This window comes from Larimichthys crocea, chromosome XXII, assembly GCF_000972845.2.
Source record: "Larimichthys crocea isolate SSNF chromosome XXII, L_crocea_2.0, whole genome shotgun sequence".
Lineage (NCBI taxonomy): Eukaryota > Metazoa > Chordata > Actinopteri > Sciaenidae > Larimichthys > Larimichthys crocea.
In genome coordinates, this window is record NC_040032.1 from 12,546,365 (window position 1) to 12,566,576 (window position 20,212).

The window sequence follows — 20,212 nt, forward strand, 5'->3', positions numbered from 1 at the left end:
AAATCATTAGTAGCAGTTGTTTTTTTGTTTCTCTCACCACATATATCTCCCCTTGTAGCCTGTGCACAGTTCCTGCCACACTGGGTTTTCCTATGACAAAACTATTTATTACACAAATCTAATATTATCATTGTCACGTGTGTGTTTGTGTGTGTGTTCGCTGACCTGCTGCCCCGTGTATCTGAGGCCATCCAGATTGACCTTCCATTCTATAAGGAGCTGATATTGTTCTTCCTGTCCTCCCCATATCCGTACCACGAAGCAAGACACTGAGGTGTCCAGAAGGTCCGGCAGCATGCCAAAGTCGAGGCTCCGCCAGGTCGGATTCTGGCACAAACACACACACATATGAGTGAATATTAGTGATGAGGATGATCAGGATATATGAAGAGTACAACAATATAGGACATAACAGTTGATCAGCACTGATGTATTACATTTAGTAGTAGTCTGTGTGGTACCTCTGTCGAATTTAAAGTCATAATGTGATCCCCATCCACTGTACTGTAATCGAATCATCCTGCCCTACATTAACCTTAAAGTCTGATCCTTGTCTAAGTTTGTTCTCCGTCCTTGAACTTCCAGACTGGCAGCACTGCAGCGCTGCTCCTACAAAGCTCTGCGGCCGTTTGCATCATTCAATTATGTGCCATTTCCCTCCATCGGACATGAAAATGTCCTGCTCTGGGGGTCACGTTCAAGGACAGGCAGGAAAAGCAGAAGCAGAAGAACAATCCACAGGGTTGGTGGAAAGAGGGTGGGGGCGGTGCAGAAAACAGAACTAGTGAGAGCCATTAGCGGAAGCGAAGGGGCATAGCTGTTAGAATGAAAACAGGAAGACCAACAGGAAACGTTTCCCTCGACAAATGACGGGAAGGAGACGAAATACTAGAGAACCGAATGTCAGCAAGGATGTTAAATTCAACAGGAGGAAGTTGGGCTGAGGGATGACAGGAGTCATGACTCCTGCGGCGCATTATAGAGTCTGTCTGCCCAGGGTACTCAATAGCACGCCTGGAAAGCAGCTTAGGTCAGCTCATGACTCGGCAGCAAGCCCTGAGAGTAATGGCTTGCTATCGTTGGCTGCTTCTGCAGAGCTGCATCTGCCACGCAAATAAGAGCAGGAAACAGCCAGGGAAGCACGTAATAATATACAGCTGGATCATTTATACAAGTGACGGACGCTAACAGCACATCATATTTAATTTACGCCGATGAAAGTCTGACGTTTTATTCAACAGAGCATGTTTCACGGCACGTCACGGTACCTTTGTTGTTAGAAAAACAGGTTAAGTCAGATCAGAGGTGATAAATGCTAAGCTTGGCTTTAGTAGTAGCTTCATCATTCTGTGTACTCACACACACTGCAACAATAACACAGGTAATAATAATAATAATAATAACATCCTGAATCTGTCAGACATGAAAAGGTTTAAGGAAGGATACTCACCAGTGAGTCTCGGATGACTTCACTCTTGTAAAAATCTAAAAAAAACAAAACAAAGAATGACGTTTAAAAAGGAGCTAGAAGAAGACACTCTCAGCTTTAATCTGCGAACACAAACAGGGGCTTTATTGGACTATGGGAGCTTTGTGATTCATAGCTGGGAGCCATACACTTAAACAAGCACTTGAGAGGACAACCTTCAAATAAATACTCCCACAGAGGCTGCAGAGTCACTGGGAAAGCATCCATGCTGTGGCTCTTTGGAGTGTAAACCAATGGCAATCTCGGCTTAGGGACAGATTTTGGATGTTTACATGGTATGTTTGATTTTAGGGTGGCTTGGGATGCTAAATGAACGATCGCAAACCACGCAAAGACCATTAAAGCAATCTGTTTGTCATATTTATCATGACCACCACCCCGCTACATGTTACCCCCACTCCTCTCAGGAGCTTGTGCAGATTGGGTGGGGAAGCTGTGTTGTGTGAACACTGACCTCTAGATATTCGGTCTCTTATACAGAGGTGGAGGGTGAAATAAGTGTCCAGCAGTGGTGAGCCATTCTTGTTGACAATGTTTCTGGCTGCGATGCTCCGGAGGTGACGCAATCGTCTCTGTTCGGCAGAGGGAAATATGGGAAAGAGATAAAGAGAGAGAGAGGGAGAACAAATAACACACATCAGAGAGGTTGTATTCAGTTCAGCAAGGATAGGTGAGAAGACGTGATAGAGATCAATGAAGTATCACGATGTCTACCCTATATATAACCAGCCTAAAATAGCAGTTACACTCGCCGTGGCCGTCAGCGGTCGGAATAATAAGAGCCATGACATCTTCGTGTTGGATTTACGCAGCCGGCTAACTCAGCAGACATGGTCGGTCATGACAGTCACATGAGAAATGTGACAACGTTTTAAAGGCTCTGAACTGATTTATCCACAAACCACAATGTAGACCGAGAAAAAGAAATAATTTATACAACGTGGGACTTTCCACACAAGCTGAAAAGTCAGTTTATCAGCTCGACACAGCGCTGATGCAGAGTTAAGACAAGTAAAGCCTTACTAGACAAGTAACGCCAGTTAAGACCTGCTTTGGTATTTTATCAAAATATCTTGATGTTAAATAAATGATGCATGGAAAAGGAGTGTGTGAACGTGTGTGTGTGTGTTGCATACATGCCGTTTGACATGTTCCCGCTTCAGACACAACCTCTCTTGGCCCCCCTGACCTCTCTCCTACAGCCATACCGAGACTAAATCTAAGTCATGGGATTCCCTATAAGATTAAGAGCCTCGGAAACAAAAACACTGATTGTTCTGTGCGGGTACTTTTAACCCACCCCTTAAAAAATGTCAGAGCATATTTCTGGTTGGCTAATGAGGACCACAGGCAGAGAGAAACGGTTGTGAGGACAACTCGTGTAGAATGAAACTACCTACTGTGCTGAGTCGGGCTTTACGGAGAACAAAGCTGGAACCACGATTAGTTAAAGTTAGTTTGATGGTGGTATGTGACTGATCACAAGCCCTCAGCAGAACATACAGACCTCCTGTTTCCTTAAAAACTGAATCAAAACTCTGGTTTACAACAAACTGATGAAGCTTTTGTTTAAAGTTAGAGCCGTCATATTCAAACTCATGTCCTCATTGTTTTAGCAAGCTGTAACTGGGTGCACATCGCTGCCATCGCCGCGCATAGTCTTAAATTATGTATATAGTCTCGGTGAAGAGCATCCAGACTGGGCAAATATAGCATGAACAAACTGTACACAGGCTTTCAGCAGCTCTGTGTGTCGCCTTAAGCAAACACACAACAGTAAAGAGCTTTACGTGGCCTTTCAGGTTAGAAATAAACTCATGATAGCAGTCAGCTACTGGGTTGTATAATCCCTCTATTATTACTGAGAGCTTGGCCAGCTGAGCTAATAATCATAAATATTGGGTTAGGGTCATAAATGTAACTTTTGGGAATAAAACAACACACGACTACTTTCGTTTTCAGCTGTAAATTAAACTTTATACACAAGTACGACATAATAAAAAGAAGTCATCTTTATGTTCATATTTTTTTTTTATTATTACAATTCCTGAGATTTCCTGTGAAACTAAGCAAGCTCAAGAGTTTCCCTCTGATACCTGCACCCTGGAGCAGAGAGGAGCTGGGTGATATACGAGTATGATACTGATATATCATTAATATGTTGTTATTATATTATACAAATGATTTGAGTTAACTACCACCGTCCCACAGTGCTTTGATGCTCACACACTAACGTATTTGTTCCACAAAGACGTGACGTTTGGTTTTGCCCACGTCACGCAGCCGGAGCACTTTCAATGCACGGTGTTATAGTAACGCGTTTTACTGAGAGCTGCTGCTGAAGCTTCCAGAAATATGTTTCAATGTTTCATTAGAGAGCCGGAGAGGAACACAATCAAACTGAATCAATTCAATCAGGAAAGATAGTTAGTAAAATAAGATCTAATGCTCATCACCGAAATGTAAATGCGACCAGTACATTACACACAGAGCCTTTGTGGCCCAATGATATCCACGTGGTCACAGATCAATGATGTAAGAGAGCACACATGACTACATAAAATAAGAGTTAACGGTTAAAAATGCTGTCAGATATTTCAAATTACAGGGTCATATTTTCATAGCAACAATGTCTCTGTTTTGTTTTTATCTGCTGGCGACATAATAAGACGAAATAAAACAAAAGAGAAATTGAATTTCGCCATAGATAATTCATCCAAAATGTACGTTTTCAACACAAAGGTCCATTCATATTTGGCATTTTTATTGAGGTGGCTGAACGAGAGAAACTATGTACAGTACGTGACCTGAAGACTTTTGTTTAAAAGTTAGAATTTGGGTATAAAAGGACGAAAGTTTAATCCGACAAGAAGAACGCTCACTCTGTCTATTGACAAATATCCATCTATAGTTAGACTTAACGGTGTTAGATCAAATTAAACTACATTCCCCAATATAACGTATCATTTCCCCCCCTCGATGTACAACTACTACACCGAGCAGGTCGCACTCAGCAGATGCTGCTGCCGGTCCGTTCGAAGGTTGAACTTTCTGCTGCGTCAGTGACACCCACATTATGCAAAGACCCAGAGACATGTTGCAGGTTGTGCTGATTTTAATGTCATTTACTAATTTGGAGATCAGTTGCACATGTAGTTTCACAGTTACTGCACATTTCTCCTTTCTTACTTTGCACCAAATCAACACTGCCAATTTGCTGCATATACTTTTGTACAATATATTTTATTTACTTTTGCTATTTTGATATTTTATTATGTATAGTTTGTTCTTTATATTGTTATTCTTATGTTGTCTGTTGTCACTGTGTGTAATGCTGCTGCTGCACTGTAATTTCCCAGCTTGGGATAAATAAAGTATCTATCTATCTATCTATCTATCTATCTATCTATCTATCTATCTATCTATCTATTATGAATGTGGAGCGACATGCTGCAGACACTTTGAGTCTGTGTGTAGTTTTAATGCAGCTCAAACACAGCCAGTGTTTCACTTTAAAGGCTGCACACAACATGCATGCATCATCTAATGTATGAACTGTCATCTGCTCACTTTGACATGACTCCAAATGAATGAATGAATGAATGAATGGATGGAGGTGACTCTGTAAAGCCTTCAAACAACCCTCAGGGCTTAAATAAGCATGAGTATATATGTTTAAAGAGTTAGACGTAGTTAAATTTACATTAAAATGTCTGTATGAGACGATATAACAGCACAGTAAGGTCATAAAAGCTGTGTGTGTGTGTGTGTGTGTGTGTGTCACCTGAGTGCTGACATACCGTTAAGGATAAGTTACCATTAGCAGGAGCTTCATACACACTTAAAACTGCATAAATAACACGTGTATTCGTCTAAATAGGGTGATAGGGTGGAAGAAGCCGGGTTCAAACTTGCCTAAAGTCAGCCTCGCTGGTGTTAGTTTGTCCGTTTGTGTTTTTATTTATATTAATTCACCAACTAACTGCAAGCTAAGCTACCTAGCAGGCCTGTGGTGGATCCTCGGGGTTGCGTTTGTAACTGACGCCGTGAACTTGCACACCGAGGCGGCCTTCCACCCTGTCAAGCCCCCCCTCTTCCCCAGCTTCGCTGTCAGGTGTATTTTATTTATTTTTTTGTATTTACCTGCTGGGACGTGAGCTCCACATGTAAGGCTCGAGAGGACGAAGCTCCAGAGTTGGTGACAGAGGCGGCGGGGATGGCGAGAACCCGACCGGTGATGGGGTTCATCCTCCCGTCGGCATCCGGAGCGGCCGCCCGGTCATTCAACAAAACATCCAGGACATCCAGAGGACACTCTGTGCAAAGTTTACGGAGCACCGAAAGATGCACGCAGACCCACGGAGGGGTTTATGTGCGTGCAACAACAGCTGTCAGCGAACCCGACGGGACGTAAACAAAGTACGAGCTATGTCTGCTGTGCACTTTGGAAATCCGTCTCCGGGAAGGAAGGAAGGGGGGAAAAAGGAGGCTTCTGATTGGCTGGAACGAACGTCAGTCACGCAAAGGCGCGTTCCTATTGGCTGTTTTGTCTGTTTATCTTCGAGTGGGGGCGGGGCGGGTGAAATCTGTCAAAGCTGCAAAATATCAGGAAGTTGCAGAGCACACGGCGTGACATGCGGGTGACAGTTAAACGGTGATGTGCACGCGCACGCACACACACACACACACACACACACGCACACAAACACACACGCACGCACACACAAACACAAACACACGCACACAAACACACACACAAACACGCACACAAACAAACACACACACACGCACACAAACACACACACACACAAACACACACACACACACACACACACACACACACACACACACACACACACACACACACAGGCCGTTTCTCACTCCCTGTCTCCATTAGAGGCAGCACACAAAAAGTGAGATGTATACTGTATTATACAGGCTTTCCCAGGGGGTTCACATCAACTACAGGTCTCTGATCTGCAAGTACACAAACAATAGGCAATGACCAAATGTTGCACACAAGAGTGAGAATAATCTGGTTGATGTTGTATATTTGCAACGAATTTGTGCACACACAGGCCGTTTCTCACTCCCTGTCTCCATCAGAGGCAACTTCAACTTTATTTATTTATTTCTATAGCACCTTTCATGCAGAATTGTAGCCCAAAGTGCTTCACAGAGCAGAGTAAAAACAGAAATAGACAAAAAACTAAGGTAAGAGAGCAGTTGCATGAAAAACTAGAGATTAGAAGAAGAGTAAAAAGCATAAAACTACAACAACGAAACAAATAAGAAGTAAAATTAAGACCTATAGGGTAAAAAACATATTTTAAGAACAGTTGCAGCTGCAACAGTGAATAAGCACCAGAGATAAAAGTAACAGGGAGTGATCAGGACATAAAAACTCAGCATGGCCAGGCAAAAGTCAGGCTAAAGAGATATAAGTTGTTTTTTAAAAATGTCTACAGAGGTGCAGTCCCTCAGATCCATAGGCAGGCTCTGGGCAGCGAAAAAGTGACGGAAACAACTCAGATGTATATTATACGGGCATTCCCAGGGGTTCACATCAACTATAGGTCACTGATCTGCAAGTACACAAACAATAGGCAATGACCAAAGGTTGCACACAAGGCTCATTGTGAATAATCTGGTTAATATTGTTGTATATTTACAACAAATGTGTGCACACCAGAGCACAGTAACATTAGGGGGAGGAAAAAGATCTCACGAGGCCGCTAGTTCCCACTTTCACTTAAATAAAAGTAACGTTTCCACAGTGTCAAAATACTCCATTACAAGTAATGCATTATAATAGTATACTGTATTATATATTATAAAAGTACAGAAGTGTTATCAGCAAAATGTACCTAAAGTATACAAAAATAAAAGTACTACACATGTATTGGGTAATATCATATTATTGTATTACTATTATTATTGGTGTATTAACTTATAAACAGCATTGTAATGTTGTTGGAGTTATTGTTGCAGAAGCAACCCGCTATGTCTAATCATAAACTGATCATATGTTTTGTAAGTAAGATGTGAATCTGCAGTGTGACATGTAAATACACAAGTACAATCAAAATCGTATGCAATGTAGTTACAAAAATTATACATACGTTCAGTACTTGATTCAATATATTTTATGCCTTACCACTGCTGGATCCTCATCCTCTCTACATCTGAGCAGCAGTGGGTTTACTCCACACATTACTGATTTCTGTGAGCCTTCATCACCCTGAATTCAGAATATTAGGCGACCATGAGGGGGCAGCACCAGCCAACTACTGTAGAGGAGTTGTGGTCACAGGGTCATTGCAGAGTAATGATTGCAGGAATTTCCTGTTATGTGCATTAGAAACAGCCCCTACATGTTTTGGCAAAAGACTTGTTAATGGACAAAATAAGCTTTTTATTGACTTTCAGTCACTGGTTACTGGTTGCAGATTAAGATTTAACAACCAAAACATCAAATTCAACATCAAATGTAATGAATTGTTGTAGATTACATAATGATATAATAATACTATAATATAAAAACATATAATATTCTGAAAGGTGCCATTCTGCTAGTGAACTCTTTTACCTTTAATACATTTTATTCATAACGTTACCGTTCTTTTAACTGAAATTTTCAGTGTTGGACTTTTCACATTTTTACACTGAAAGAAAAATCCAGTTACAGTTTCAGTCCTGTTAATGTCAAACTTTGATCACCCACTGATGAGTCAGTTAAATGTTTTGCAGCCAAAAATTGTTCCCAAAAAAACCCATAAAACTAGATAAATAGATACCAAAAGTGGAACTATATGCAATTCTTCTGTTTGATGGAGTCATAAAACAATGTGATGCATCACATACTATAACCTCAATGCTAAATACACACGTTTTATAAATGATCAGTGTAGGGAGACAGGTGGAGACATGTCACCAGTAGGTAAGCATGGAGCTGAATGTTTGTGAGGTGGGTGAGTATATAGATCTCTCATGTTGTCAGATACTATAGTATCCTGAGATTGCTAATATTTGGAATTACCCTAGAGGGAGCTCTGGGGGATTAAGTTGTGTGTGCCTGAAGTGTTTGAGTAAAGCCATAAAGAAATTTAGCACCCTTAGATAAATGCTGAGGTTAAAATGTTGTAGATACTGTGGTATACAATTGTTTTAACAGCCTGACAGGTCTTGGCTTAATCTTGACAATGAAGTACACATTGTTGAGTAAGCTTGAACATTTTTGGTCGTAGAAAATAAAAACGTGTCCTAAAACAAGACACAAAAACACACATCTCCTTCTGAAAACATACAAAAGTTTAATTTAAATATTGGCAGACAGATGATGCCGTTCATTCCTTGCAAATTTATTGCACATGGATTACACAGCTCTTTATAAGACGTCACCACGGTGAAACCATTGCTCTTCAAATGACAATCTTATAATTTAACGCCCATCAACATCACACTTTGCTTACTTATTTTGATGATTCCCGGGATATATTCTCTACTTACATACTCTTATTTCTCAAAAGTACTAGTAACACTCTCAGACATGACATAATACCAGCAATAAACCCGGTATAATCCCTTCCTTTTCAATTATCACCCATGGCATAGTTACAAAAGAGATCAGCGGTATACTGGAATCATCATCAAGATTTTCACCCACAAAAAACTTCTTTCCGTCAACTGCAGCTCAAAACTTTTCAACATGCTTGAAGATACAACACAATCCCTGTAGACAAAACCCATCCAGACATAGACGCCAGCAGGACATGAGAGGGAAATCAAAACAAGCAGCACAATGACTGTCCGGGGGGAGATTCTCATATCAGAGACATTATACTTGAGACAAAAACCTCAGAAGAAAATCAGCAATACAAAAAGTGCATCAGAAATATTCATCGAGGGGACAGGCACTTAAAAAAAAAAAAAAAAAAAAAAAGGCTCTTTCCTCTCTATAGAATACATTTAATACTTTATGGCACTCTATAATCACAGGCACACGCGTGTTGTGCGTCCACAATATAAATCCACCCTGTAGAATTCTTTCGGATTTCATACAGTAGAAATACATGCGACTGTGGGAACAATATAGGTTTTTTTTGGCTCAATTAATCTTTGGGCTTATCATCCCAATAATAAAGTGGTAGCTTCCATTTGCATTGTTTGTGCATTTAGCATATAATATTATCCTAAACCACTTAGGGAGAATTATATGGATGAACATTGGCACTTCATTTAAATCCTGCATGTTTACCTTCCAGCTCCATCTAGTGGAACTTACCCTCCTCTGCACTGATAAGACCAAGTCCAAACTCTTAAGGTCTTAAGTGAGAAATGGAAACAACAAAAAGGCACACTTTCTCTGTGTGTGTATGACTTGGTGTAACTTTGTCCAAGCGAGAACTATTTAACCTGATGGCAGCGGCAGGAAGAGGTGGCTACTCTCAAACCTGCTATTTTCCTGAGAAGGAACTATGCTTATGTTTGCATGTGTGTGTGTGTTTAACGATGCAGAGAGCAAAGGTTTCTGTAGCAAATGTGCTAACGTGTAGAGTTTTCACTCCAAAACCAGGCACCAAGACTTGGACGGGGACAGGGGACAGGGTGGGGAAGGGGGCAGCGGAGGCGTCTGAAGATTCTGCCACAATTCAGAGCTTCATCGGGGGCACCCCCCTCGTCCTTTCAGTTGATGTACAAGCTGTCGGTTTCTTTCAGGCCAAACCGGGTCTTGTACTTGTCAAAAAGGCACTGGAGGGACGTGATGTACATTTCATGGTACATATCCACGATCTCGTCAGTTGGATCCTCAATTTTTGGCACAGTGATCGGCTCCCCAACTATAATAGAACAGAAGAGGGGTTAAAACAAAGATCTAGAACCATCTGTTAACCATTAATACACTCTTGAAGTTGGACAAAACATATTCAGACTACGTCAATTTGCTGACAATGAAGTAGACAAACTTGCCTATGGTCGTGATAGGCTTGCTATAAGGCACGATGCCCCAGGAGTTGCCAAAGAAGAGGCCACGTCCATGGAAAAGGCACGGAGCAAAGCCTAAGATCTTCTGGAACTTCTTTTGGAGCGATCTCCAGTAGGTCCCTTCCTCGAAGATCACCTGCTTGTAGGCCTCGTTTTCTCCAAAGGAATAAACTGGAACCAGGTCAGACCTGAGGGAAACATAAAGGAGGAAACTTTAACAACAAAAGCATTGCCACTACAGAGAAATCTAACAAACAGATTTCTAAAAAAGAAGTCTGCAACAACATGAATAAATAAGCAAGCAAAATATATAATTTATAAAAAGACGTGTCTGGTGGTTGAGATCTAATACATTTAAAATAAAAAGGTTATTTTATATTACACTAAACATCACAGACATGTTATATCATTATTTATTTGACCAAAAGTTCATGTCTGCATATTCTTATTATTATATTATAGTCATATTATAATGGCTACCCTGGCAACTATCACACAGAAGTGAATGATTTATATCTAAAGTATGTCTCTACACAAGTACAACTTAAAAGGACTGGAGAGAGACAGAGGAGATGACATCAAGCTAAGGGCCTGGACTCAGCTTTGATACGTCGGTATGTGCTCTACCAGATGACTACCAGACAACTTGTTGACCTGAATTCACAGTCTAGGCTTAGTTCAGCTGGAATGCTGACCTAGTTATTATGATTTAAGTTAATAACTGCATGTGTTTTCTAGGAAGGTCTAAGCTTTTCTGGACAAAGTTCACCCAGGGAGACCCACAGCTATATTTGAGAGAGGATCAGACTTGTGTGGGTTAGCAAGACAAAAAGGTGATATGGTGATTAATGCATGGCTGAGTGCAGCCCAGTGCCTGCTCACACAAGCTGAGGAAAAAACAAAAACAAAGGTACTGCAGGCCATAAAGAGATGAAGGACAACACTGCACTTGCAGAGAGCTTAAAATGACCTCACATGGTGCATTACCAAATATTTTATGGCCGTAATAATCTAAAGTTTATTAATTCCAGTGAGCAACAACAGCCCTTATAATGATACGTCCGTCTTAACAACAAATTCAGTCAAGGCTGTGTTTAGTCGCCGAAACTGCACGCGTCCTTGTGTCTGAATGCTGTGCAAGCCAGCAGCTCACCCTTTCTGTAAGGCCAGCTTCACGAAACCTTTACGGTTCTTCAGGGTGACAGAATTCATGCCCGGAGCACACTGCAGAGACTCCGCTGCTCCTCCGACAACGATGACGACAGCATTTCCCGTCCCGTTACGCGTCAGCAGGTAGTCGATGGAGTTCCTGTTCACTGGACAGATCCCTGACAGGGGAAAAAAAAGATGTTGAAAGTTATTAGAATGCAGTAAAGAAACAGTGTACAAGCAGGAAATACACTGATCTGCTCAAATTCTGGGTGCATATATTGTAATTCTTAGTCTTCACATTGATTTGTTAATTTATACAGAATATTTTGACGTTTTCCTACTAGACCTGCTCAAATCCTGGGTGCTTTTCAGACTCTACTTTATTGTAGGAAAGATTTATAAATAACATTCTGAACTACTGCAGGTGCAAAACATTTTTTTAGATATTTTGCAGAGAAGATTGACCAAAAAAGGTCACAAAGAAAGTCCTATGAGGGCTGTTATAGTAACCTATAATAACCTGAGTATGTATGTACGTACAGTATCTATGGGGCCTGAACAGCAAACAGCCGTTCAGAACAGAACGGCTCTAAAAATCTGCAGAATCAGCAGATGTAAACAGTAGCGGCAGGACAAAGGTCCGTTCTCCTACAGATATACTTATCAGACGTTACAAGACTCCGTGCCTGCTCTCAGATCATCTCACCTCCAGACATCAGGTAGTCCCGAAGGATGGGGAAGCGGAAGTTTCCTGCCAGGGTCGCAAGAGACGGCTTGATGCCTGGAAATTTCTTAGAGAACCCCGTGGCCTCTGTCCCGAAGTTGCAGAAAGCACCGAAACAGAAAATGCCGTGGGGATGGTAGCCAAAAATGTAGTTTCGACTGGGCAGCAGGTTGTGGGTTTTAATTAGCTGGGGAACAATAGCACAAAGAGGACCAGTGTGAGGCTGATTTCCACGTCAGGAGCACACACGCAAACTGGGATCATCCGAATCTGGATAACACTCAAAATTTGGGATTTTTTTTATTGTTTTCGGCATACAATGATTAAAACAATGAATGCATTTAGTTAAACTTCTTCATCTATAATATCACTAGGTTTAGCACGGTGTTCTTTATCACATACATCTAATAACACATTTTATATCCATACATGCATACTGCAGCCACCCCTTTAACTATGAGTATTAGTTTTGTTACTTTTTCTCTACTTAGAATTATTATATGCAAAGTTGAGCCTGAGTTTATGTTTTAGTAAAATTAGGACATCCTTATCAGTTCAAACCCAACGTGACTCTCCTGTCTGCTCATGTTCCGTCGTAAAATAATGATCCAGTATCCATGTTAGGCACAAAACTTTAAACGTTCAGCATTATTTTAGCCTCTCGGGTTCATGTTGAAGCCTCAACACGGATCTACAGAATCTCGTAGAAACTTTCACCGCGCTCCGCTCTGCACTGTAGACTTAGATCCATCACAATGTGTACACAAACTCCCTTGGTATAAGCTAGTCAAACACAACAGTTGCATAACCACATTATCAAAAGGAGATCACATTCAAGATCCCCGTAGCACCACAGGACTCCACCTGGCTGGTGGCAAGAGAGACGTACACAGTGCTTAACACCTCCTACATATAGTCAGAGGAGACGGACAATAAAGACATGGAGCTTCTATTGACTTGCAAAGACGTCCATAAACTGACCTCACACTCCTTAAAGTCCTCACTTTCATTTTAAGGTCAGACTTTGGCCACGCTTCCAACTCACATGAACATTAGTCATGAGCTCATGAACACACATACCATATGTTTTGGTTATTCAAGGACAGTAAAGTGTCACTTAACGGTTCAGTTTGTAAGATTTAGGGGGGGGGATTTATTAGCAGAAATGTAATTCAATATCTAGAATTTTGTTTTGTCTTTTGGGGTATGATCACCTGAATATCAGAATCGATGAAACCTTTTATATCTACAGAGAGAAGAGGGTCTTCTTCCATGGAGTCTGCTATGTTGCAACTTCATTACCCCAGAAAAAACAAACCAAACACTGACTCTAGAAAAAGCATTTTACATCGAACTGGCAGCCACTTTAAGTTCTCCCACATGTTTGAAAAGAGAGGAGCCAGTAGAGGTGTATTCACCTGATTGCATCATATACAGTGATCCTTTAATGCACCTTTAACTGACTTAAACTTACTGATTAAACTCTGTTAGGAGATAACAGAAAGCGAAAACAGCATTATCTTGTCTTGCAGCAATATTAATAATATAATGAGAAATGTGAGAGTCTGCTGATATCAAGCATCTGGGGGACAAAAGAATGATCGCATCAACCTCCTGAGACAAACAAACAGCTCCATAGTACACACAGTACAGATCAATGTGATGAACAAAGGTCAGCTGCAGAGAGTAGGACTTGAAATTCTCCCCCCTGACGTGATTTTATGCACTTAAACACAGTCAGCCGTTAAGGTTTTCTTTGATATCAAAAGGTAACAGGTTAAGTAAAGAGATGGTGGAATCAAACTGTATGAAAGCCTGAGCTAAAGATACCTCAGCGACTGAGATTATCAACTTTTACGTGACAGAGCGAGAGAGCGATATTGCAAGGATAGGGTCTGTTTGAAGTAGGCCCACAGCTAATAATTAAAAATCAGTCATAAAATGCCACAAAATATTGAAAAATATCCATCATATTATGTGTGTGTCTTAGTCGACATCATCAAATCCTACAAATATTCAACTTAAAATGATGCAAAGCAAAGAAAAGCAGCAACTCCTCTTATTGGAGTAGCAGGAATTATAAAATAATTAACTTATTATCGAAAGACTTGTTGATTATTCGTCGATTAATCGTTTTAGCTCTAGTCTGTACAAAGGTGACGATTCAATTAAATCCTATGACTGCTCACTGAATCATACATCTCATCTCATATCCTTCCACTCCAATCTTGACTTTTGGCCTGGTCGCTGACAGGTCAGCCACGTACCGTGACTGTACAGTTCCAGTTTGCGATAACACTTTCTCCTACACCCTGGAGCAGGGTTGTCCTCTCATTTAAATATGCAGCGGACAACAAGCTTAGCAATGCTCCTTAGCCTATCAGGTAGGACAAAGTCTAAAACTCCACACCAACGTCAAACCCTCATCATAATCAACATGGGACAAGGAACAGCTTGGAGACAAGCTGATACCCGATCCACCTCTGATAAGCTTATCTATAATGTCAAACCTGTGCACGTCTGGAAATCAATAGTCAAATCATACAGTACTGACTGTGCCAAGCAAGAGTTATAAGAAGTAAGAACATTTTGTGTGACGGTAAAAAGATGCACGGTGCATTTCTACTGGCGTCAACCTCGACATCTTCATTCCTCCACTGTCCTCATGAGGTTTAATGGCTGAGGTTGGATAAATCACCAAAAGGTACATCAATAAACTGACAAAGTTACCTACCCTGATGGGAAAGTAGTCTCGGAAATATGTCCACACCGTCCAGTTCCTCACCCAAGATGACCTCCTCCCACCTAACACGAACATTAAGGATTAGAAATCACTTTATGACGACAAAACCTGAGCTGCAGCTAATAACTAATTTTCATTAGCAATTAATAATGTAGGAAGGCCATCCAGACCCCAGTGAACTCAAACTGCTGAGTTTCCATTAATTGGAAGTTTAACACTAATCCTCACATTTAAGCAGCTGGAACTAATGAATTTTTGGTTAATCAATTACTTAAACTAATACTCCATCCTTTAATACCAAATATTGTGCCAATCCATTCAGCCAATGTTAAAAGTTCAATTAGAAATGCGAGAACTTGACCACTGAGGAAAACATAAGGGGATCACAGCCGGATTCAACCTCTGGAAACCATGCATAACAATCCAGTCAGCAGTTGTTGAGGTATTTCAGTTAAGTAATAGACGGGCGACGTTGCGTTTCATAAAAAACAGCCCGTTACATGAGTCAGTACTTTTTTTTCCCCCAGTTATGATCCATTTAAGAGCTTAACATAATGCGATCATTGTTTGTGCTAATCATTGCATAAACGATTCTTTGGTAATACAAAGGTTAAGTCTAAGTTTATTCATTATTCATCTGCTGCCGCACCATTTGAACATTTTAATCAGTAATTATTGATCAGCGGAACAGTTTCAAACCCAAAAATGAATTATTCATTTTAAAAAACTCAAATATTAGGCATCTTTAATGTCTTGCCTTGCTTTGGGGTGTTCCAGTCAACGATGAGCCACGCGATGTACATGGCAGCAATAACCCAGCAGTCAGTGCAGAACATGTAGAGCAGCAGCAAAGTGCAGGCAGCACCTACAAAGAGAGGAGAGAAGAGACAATACAATCAAGTTTTAGAAACAGAATTACTTAATTCGGAGAAAGGCTAAAATATTCTGTTCAATGCAAGGTGAGTAATTAGTAGTGAGCAACAAGTGTGTGTCTGCAGCTCGCAGAACTGATCTTGTTATGAGACTAATGAGACTACAAGCTAATTCTTCTAAGTTTCTTAGCTTTCTTACAGATTAAGTGAAATGCACAGGAGCACCCACACACACACACACAAACTCACTCACTCACCCAAGGCTAAGAAGCTGATGACCCACTGCAGCACCGAAATGACCTGCAGATGTTTTTCCATCTTGGATCTGCAGGGCCAGAACGCCGAGGGCAGGTCCTGCAGGGCAGAGAGGATGCTAGAGCCGGTGCCTGGAGCAGAGGGGGGAAAGACGAAAAAACAGAGCATAAAAAAAAGAGTTAAAGGTTAGTTCAAGCTTAAATAGATGAAGAAGAGTCACATCTGACCATAAAACAAACTAAAGGTGGATGTCAAACAACACAGAGATTAATGATTTCCTAGAGCTCAGTGAAATAATGCAAACAAATGGCCCTGCATCAATATTTCAGCAGCACAGCGTCCGCTACTCACCGGCTCTTTTCAGTCAACGGTCCATAAATGTGAAGCTACGCTGCGACATGTGAGGAAACCGTGTGCGAAGAGGGAGCGTAAACTAACAGACACATTAAGACAGACTAAAGCTGGTCAAGCTTATACCACTGAGAACCAATAAGAAGGAAGATCCCTCGCTCCTTGAAAAACACTGTCGTCTAATCCCATGGGAGTACACTGAAAATAACCCAGCGCCAGGCTGCTGGTGGTATTACCTGTAAACTGTGATGCTATGACCTCTTAAAAAGGTGCCAGAGACTGAGGGAAAGAGAATTGGATAAGATACAACTGGTGATTGCCAATTCTGCCCACTTACAGTATGAGCTCCCACTGAGAGCCAGATCAAACTGGTCCCTAGACAGAGAGGGTACACAAACATTATCAGGTCCTGCAGATGATGAAGCAACCAGGCCGACCATGTGCATGCCAAAACTTTCTAGTTTCTGGCTGATATGTTGTATAAGGAAATTATACCAACGGATTTTGTAAGTGCCCTAATGAATCAGCTTGACTCAGCTGCAGATGACTTAAAGGATAAGCACAAAAAATGTGCCACTGCAGAATATCAACGGGCTCCTGAGCTTTCACCAGTATCAATTCATAGACACTTCTTTTATTAAAAGTCCTAATTTCTGACCCAACACAGCAAAAGAGTGTCATCAAGGACTTTATCAACAAAGCATACAGTACTTTCTCTACCTTTCCACTTAAAAGTTCATCCATTTTCCAAGAATCAATTCATATTTCGGAAGTTTTAGTCAACTTCAACTGCAGAAAAAAAAATGTAAAAGGTTGCATGTTTGAGGCATTTTTGTTGGTCTGAACCGTGCACGCGCAGATCTTTGGCGTCCGTGCAGGATCCCTCTCTGATGCTCATCTTGAGATTTCATCCATTTGTCGCCACATTTTAAAAAAAATTTACTTTTTTAGTTTTTCCACATCTGAATTGATGGTCTCAGGACATTGTGTGGTGTAAAGAACACTGAGGTGAATTGTGATTTGTGATATTGGGCTATATAAATCAAACTGACCAACTTGTTAAACTTGATAAAAACAGCGACAGAGCACAAATCAAACACTGTAATCATAATGATCAGTAATATTCAGTAGAAACTCCCTGACTTGATTATAAAGCATCTTATTTAGTGTCATCTGCAGCATGCAGTGTCTTTAAAAAAATGACGGGAATCATATGACTTGAAGATTTTTTTAGATTTTAGAAAATAAGATTTTAAAATAAGTTTTTTCTGGAGTTTTTCTGCTGCATTCCTCTAAACAGATGCCTGTTATAATGATAATTATCATACTTTTATATGAAAGTTGTGTTTATGGACAACATGTTACTTTACACAGAATAAAACAAATGAAAATGAGCTGTGCTGTGTGTCTGTCATGTGTCAGATTTGTTTATCCACCTCTGTTACTTTGTTTGCTTGCTGTCGCTCCTGTTAACATTTTTCAAACCAAAAAAAAACATCATTTAAAAAATATCAAGGTCTTACCTTTAAGAACGCCCGAGTATGCAGCAAGAATGGTCTTCATGACTGGAGCTTCTTGGATAATCAGGGTGCTCAGATGTTTGCCTCCCTGCTGTCAGAATGACTGGAGTCCCGGGCTCTACAGCTCCTCTGTCAACACTGCAACACTACAACTGCAGCAGACTCACAAGCCGAGCGGGCATTTAATCAGTGCGGGGAGGAGCCACAAACACGGGTTAGTTTGGAAGAGAGGCGTCCTCGCTGTTCAAGCAACGCGGAGGTCTGCAGGTGGGAGACCGGGATCAGTCTGAGTGCCGCCGCTGCGCCTCTCTCTGTGTATTTATGGGTGAAGTCACGTGAGTCAGCTGAGAAAAACATGCATTGAGCACCAACTCTGCCTCACCTGTTTACAGGTGTGGGTGACCCCAAATCTTTGGCTTGGAAAAATATTTTTACAATCAGATCTTGGTTATTTGGATTACTGGTAGTCGTTTTTTTAATATTGTGATGATGTCAACTGTACAAAGTACATTTAGTTATTTTTATTTTGTATAATATGCTTTAAAAAGTAATTCTTACATGTATATCGCTCATGGTTTGTTCTCATTTGCCAGGTATAAATACAATTACAGCCTTGTAATCCAATCAGTCAGTCAATCAATCAATCAATTAGACTTTATTTGTGCTTCACCCAATAAAACAGCAGCCCCAACACATTTACAATAATACTGAGCTTATATTGACTTCTCTTACTTGGTTTAATTATAGTGGTGTCACTTTATTTTTTCTAGAAAAGTAACTGAACTTTCCTATCAGTTGCCGTAGGGAATATTCTGTGATATCTGAATTTTTACAGCACGAACAGAAGGCAGTATTTGTAGCCTTACATAATACAAACCACAGCTGCCCACCTGATGGACTCATTAAGCTTCGTCTTACATGTTCAGTGCCACTGCAACAAGATACATTTTCTTCTGTATTGGGGTGGCTGCTGTACTGTAGATCAGGGCAATGTTATGTGACTGATACAAAAAGCATGCAATGCATTCTTGCATTTCCCTTATTTGACATTTAAACATGCCACTCATGCCCTCATGACTTCAGAGTGTGGGCAGCTGTGTATGGGGTGCATCGCTAAGTCTACAGAAGCTGCCATCTGGTCAAGTTTCCAGTTAAGTCCTGGTCTCTGTGGCTTCTGCCAGAGACAGAGTATGCCAGCAGACACTCGCCAAGCCAGGACATGCTGGAGGTGGACAGTTTAAAATCTGTCTGACCTGATCTGTAAATCTATTTTATTCAAAATCAGTCACATTTAATGAGAATGTCAGTGTCAGGAGGGTTGTAGCATGATTTTTTGGAAAAACGTACTGTAACATTTAGACTGGGACATTATTGATCCATCCTTTCCAACATAACTGTCAGCTTGGCAGCCACTAACCAGCTGTTTTGTGAGTGTCATCTGCAGACATTTGCAGTTCTAGATCATCACAATGCTGAAGGAGATTATTAATATCTAGGCTAAAAATTAGAGGACCCAGTATTGAACCTTGTGGAACACCTGTTGTACGCTACCAAACTTTAATGCAATACCTCAGGTAATCAAAGTTATTTACACAGGTTTGTTACATGTTATATAATTCATGTTGTGTACAACCTACTGTATCTGTACAGTAGATAACAAATCTACAGATATGACTTGTTATCATACAAGCTTCCTTTCTGTGTTTGTTTCACCATAAATAAATAAAAACAGAGTTTAAAGCATATGACTTCTTGTTGAATAGAAGTCATATGCTTTATGCTCTATCTGAAATTCACTTTTTACTTGTTTAAACTCTGTGATTCATTTGAATAAACACATGTTGTCACATGTGTTTGAAACGACTTGGTTTGTTTCCTTTTCAAGATAAGATATGACCCAAAGGATTCAATGAACACAGGACCTCGATTCTTTTGTACTTTGACCACCGTCTTCAAAAATACATCAATAATGTGATTACCTTGACCTCATTGTCACACACAACAGAGAGGAATCCGAGACCAAACAATTATCAGCTGTGAGCAGCTTTATCCATGCAGGAAATGTGACAATAATCAGCAGTCTCTAAGACATGATGACTGGCTGATGATCAATTTTGTCAT

At 40.6% G+C, this 20,212-nt stretch overlaps 2 protein-coding genes across 2 annotated transcripts in view; both read right to left on the reverse strand.

Annotated features, from left to right (window-relative positions):
- Positions 1 to 5,953, reverse strand: part of uvrag (UV radiation resistance associated gene) — an 81,290-nt gene extending 75,337 nt beyond the window's left edge. Inside the window, exons 1-4 of the mRNA XM_010746872.3 lie at positions 5,633 to 5,953; positions 1,944 to 2,061; positions 1,451 to 1,485; positions 166 to 327 (exon numbers count right to left, since the gene is read on the reverse strand). Coding sequence (XP_010745174.2) covers positions 166 to 327; positions 1,451 to 1,485; positions 1,944 to 2,061; positions 5,633 to 5,737 — 420 coding nt within the window. The 5' untranslated portion in view covers positions 5,738 to 5,953. The remainder of the gene's footprint in view (positions 1 to 165; positions 328 to 1,450; positions 1,486 to 1,943; positions 2,062 to 5,632) is intronic.
- A 2,826-nt stretch (positions 5,954 to 8,779) lies between these two features.
- dgat2 (diacylglycerol O-acyltransferase 2) lies at positions 8,780 to 18,397 on the reverse strand. The gene is made up of 8 exons (XM_019255019.2): positions 18,095 to 18,397; positions 16,223 to 16,351; positions 15,851 to 15,958; positions 15,085 to 15,155; positions 12,333 to 12,537; positions 11,628 to 11,802; positions 10,460 to 10,662; positions 8,780 to 10,329 (listed from the first exon to the last, which is right to left on the reverse strand). Exons 1-8 carry the CDS (start codon positions 18,132 to 18,134, stop codon positions 10,175 to 10,177), a joined length of 1,086 nt encoding a protein of 361 aa, XP_019110564.2. The 5' UTR covers positions 18,135 to 18,397; the 3' UTR covers positions 8,780 to 10,174.
- Between the last annotated feature and the right edge of the window lie 1,815 nt (positions 18,398 to 20,212).

Bases quoted from the DNA above. Each gene is read 5' to 3' on its own strand.
- dgat2 (XM_019255019.2), bottom strand. From the start codon at position 18,134: ATGAAGACCATTCTTGCTGCATACTCGGGCGTTCTTAAAG. The intron at 11,803-12,332 runs GTGAGATGATCT...TTCCCCTGTCAG, and splicing joins GGACTACCTGATGTCTGGAG to GGATCTGTCCAGTGAACAGG. The intron at 10,663-11,627 runs GTGAGCTGCTGG...TGTTTCCCTCAG, and splicing joins AAGCTGGCCTTACAGAAAGG to GTCTGACCTGGTTCCAGTTT.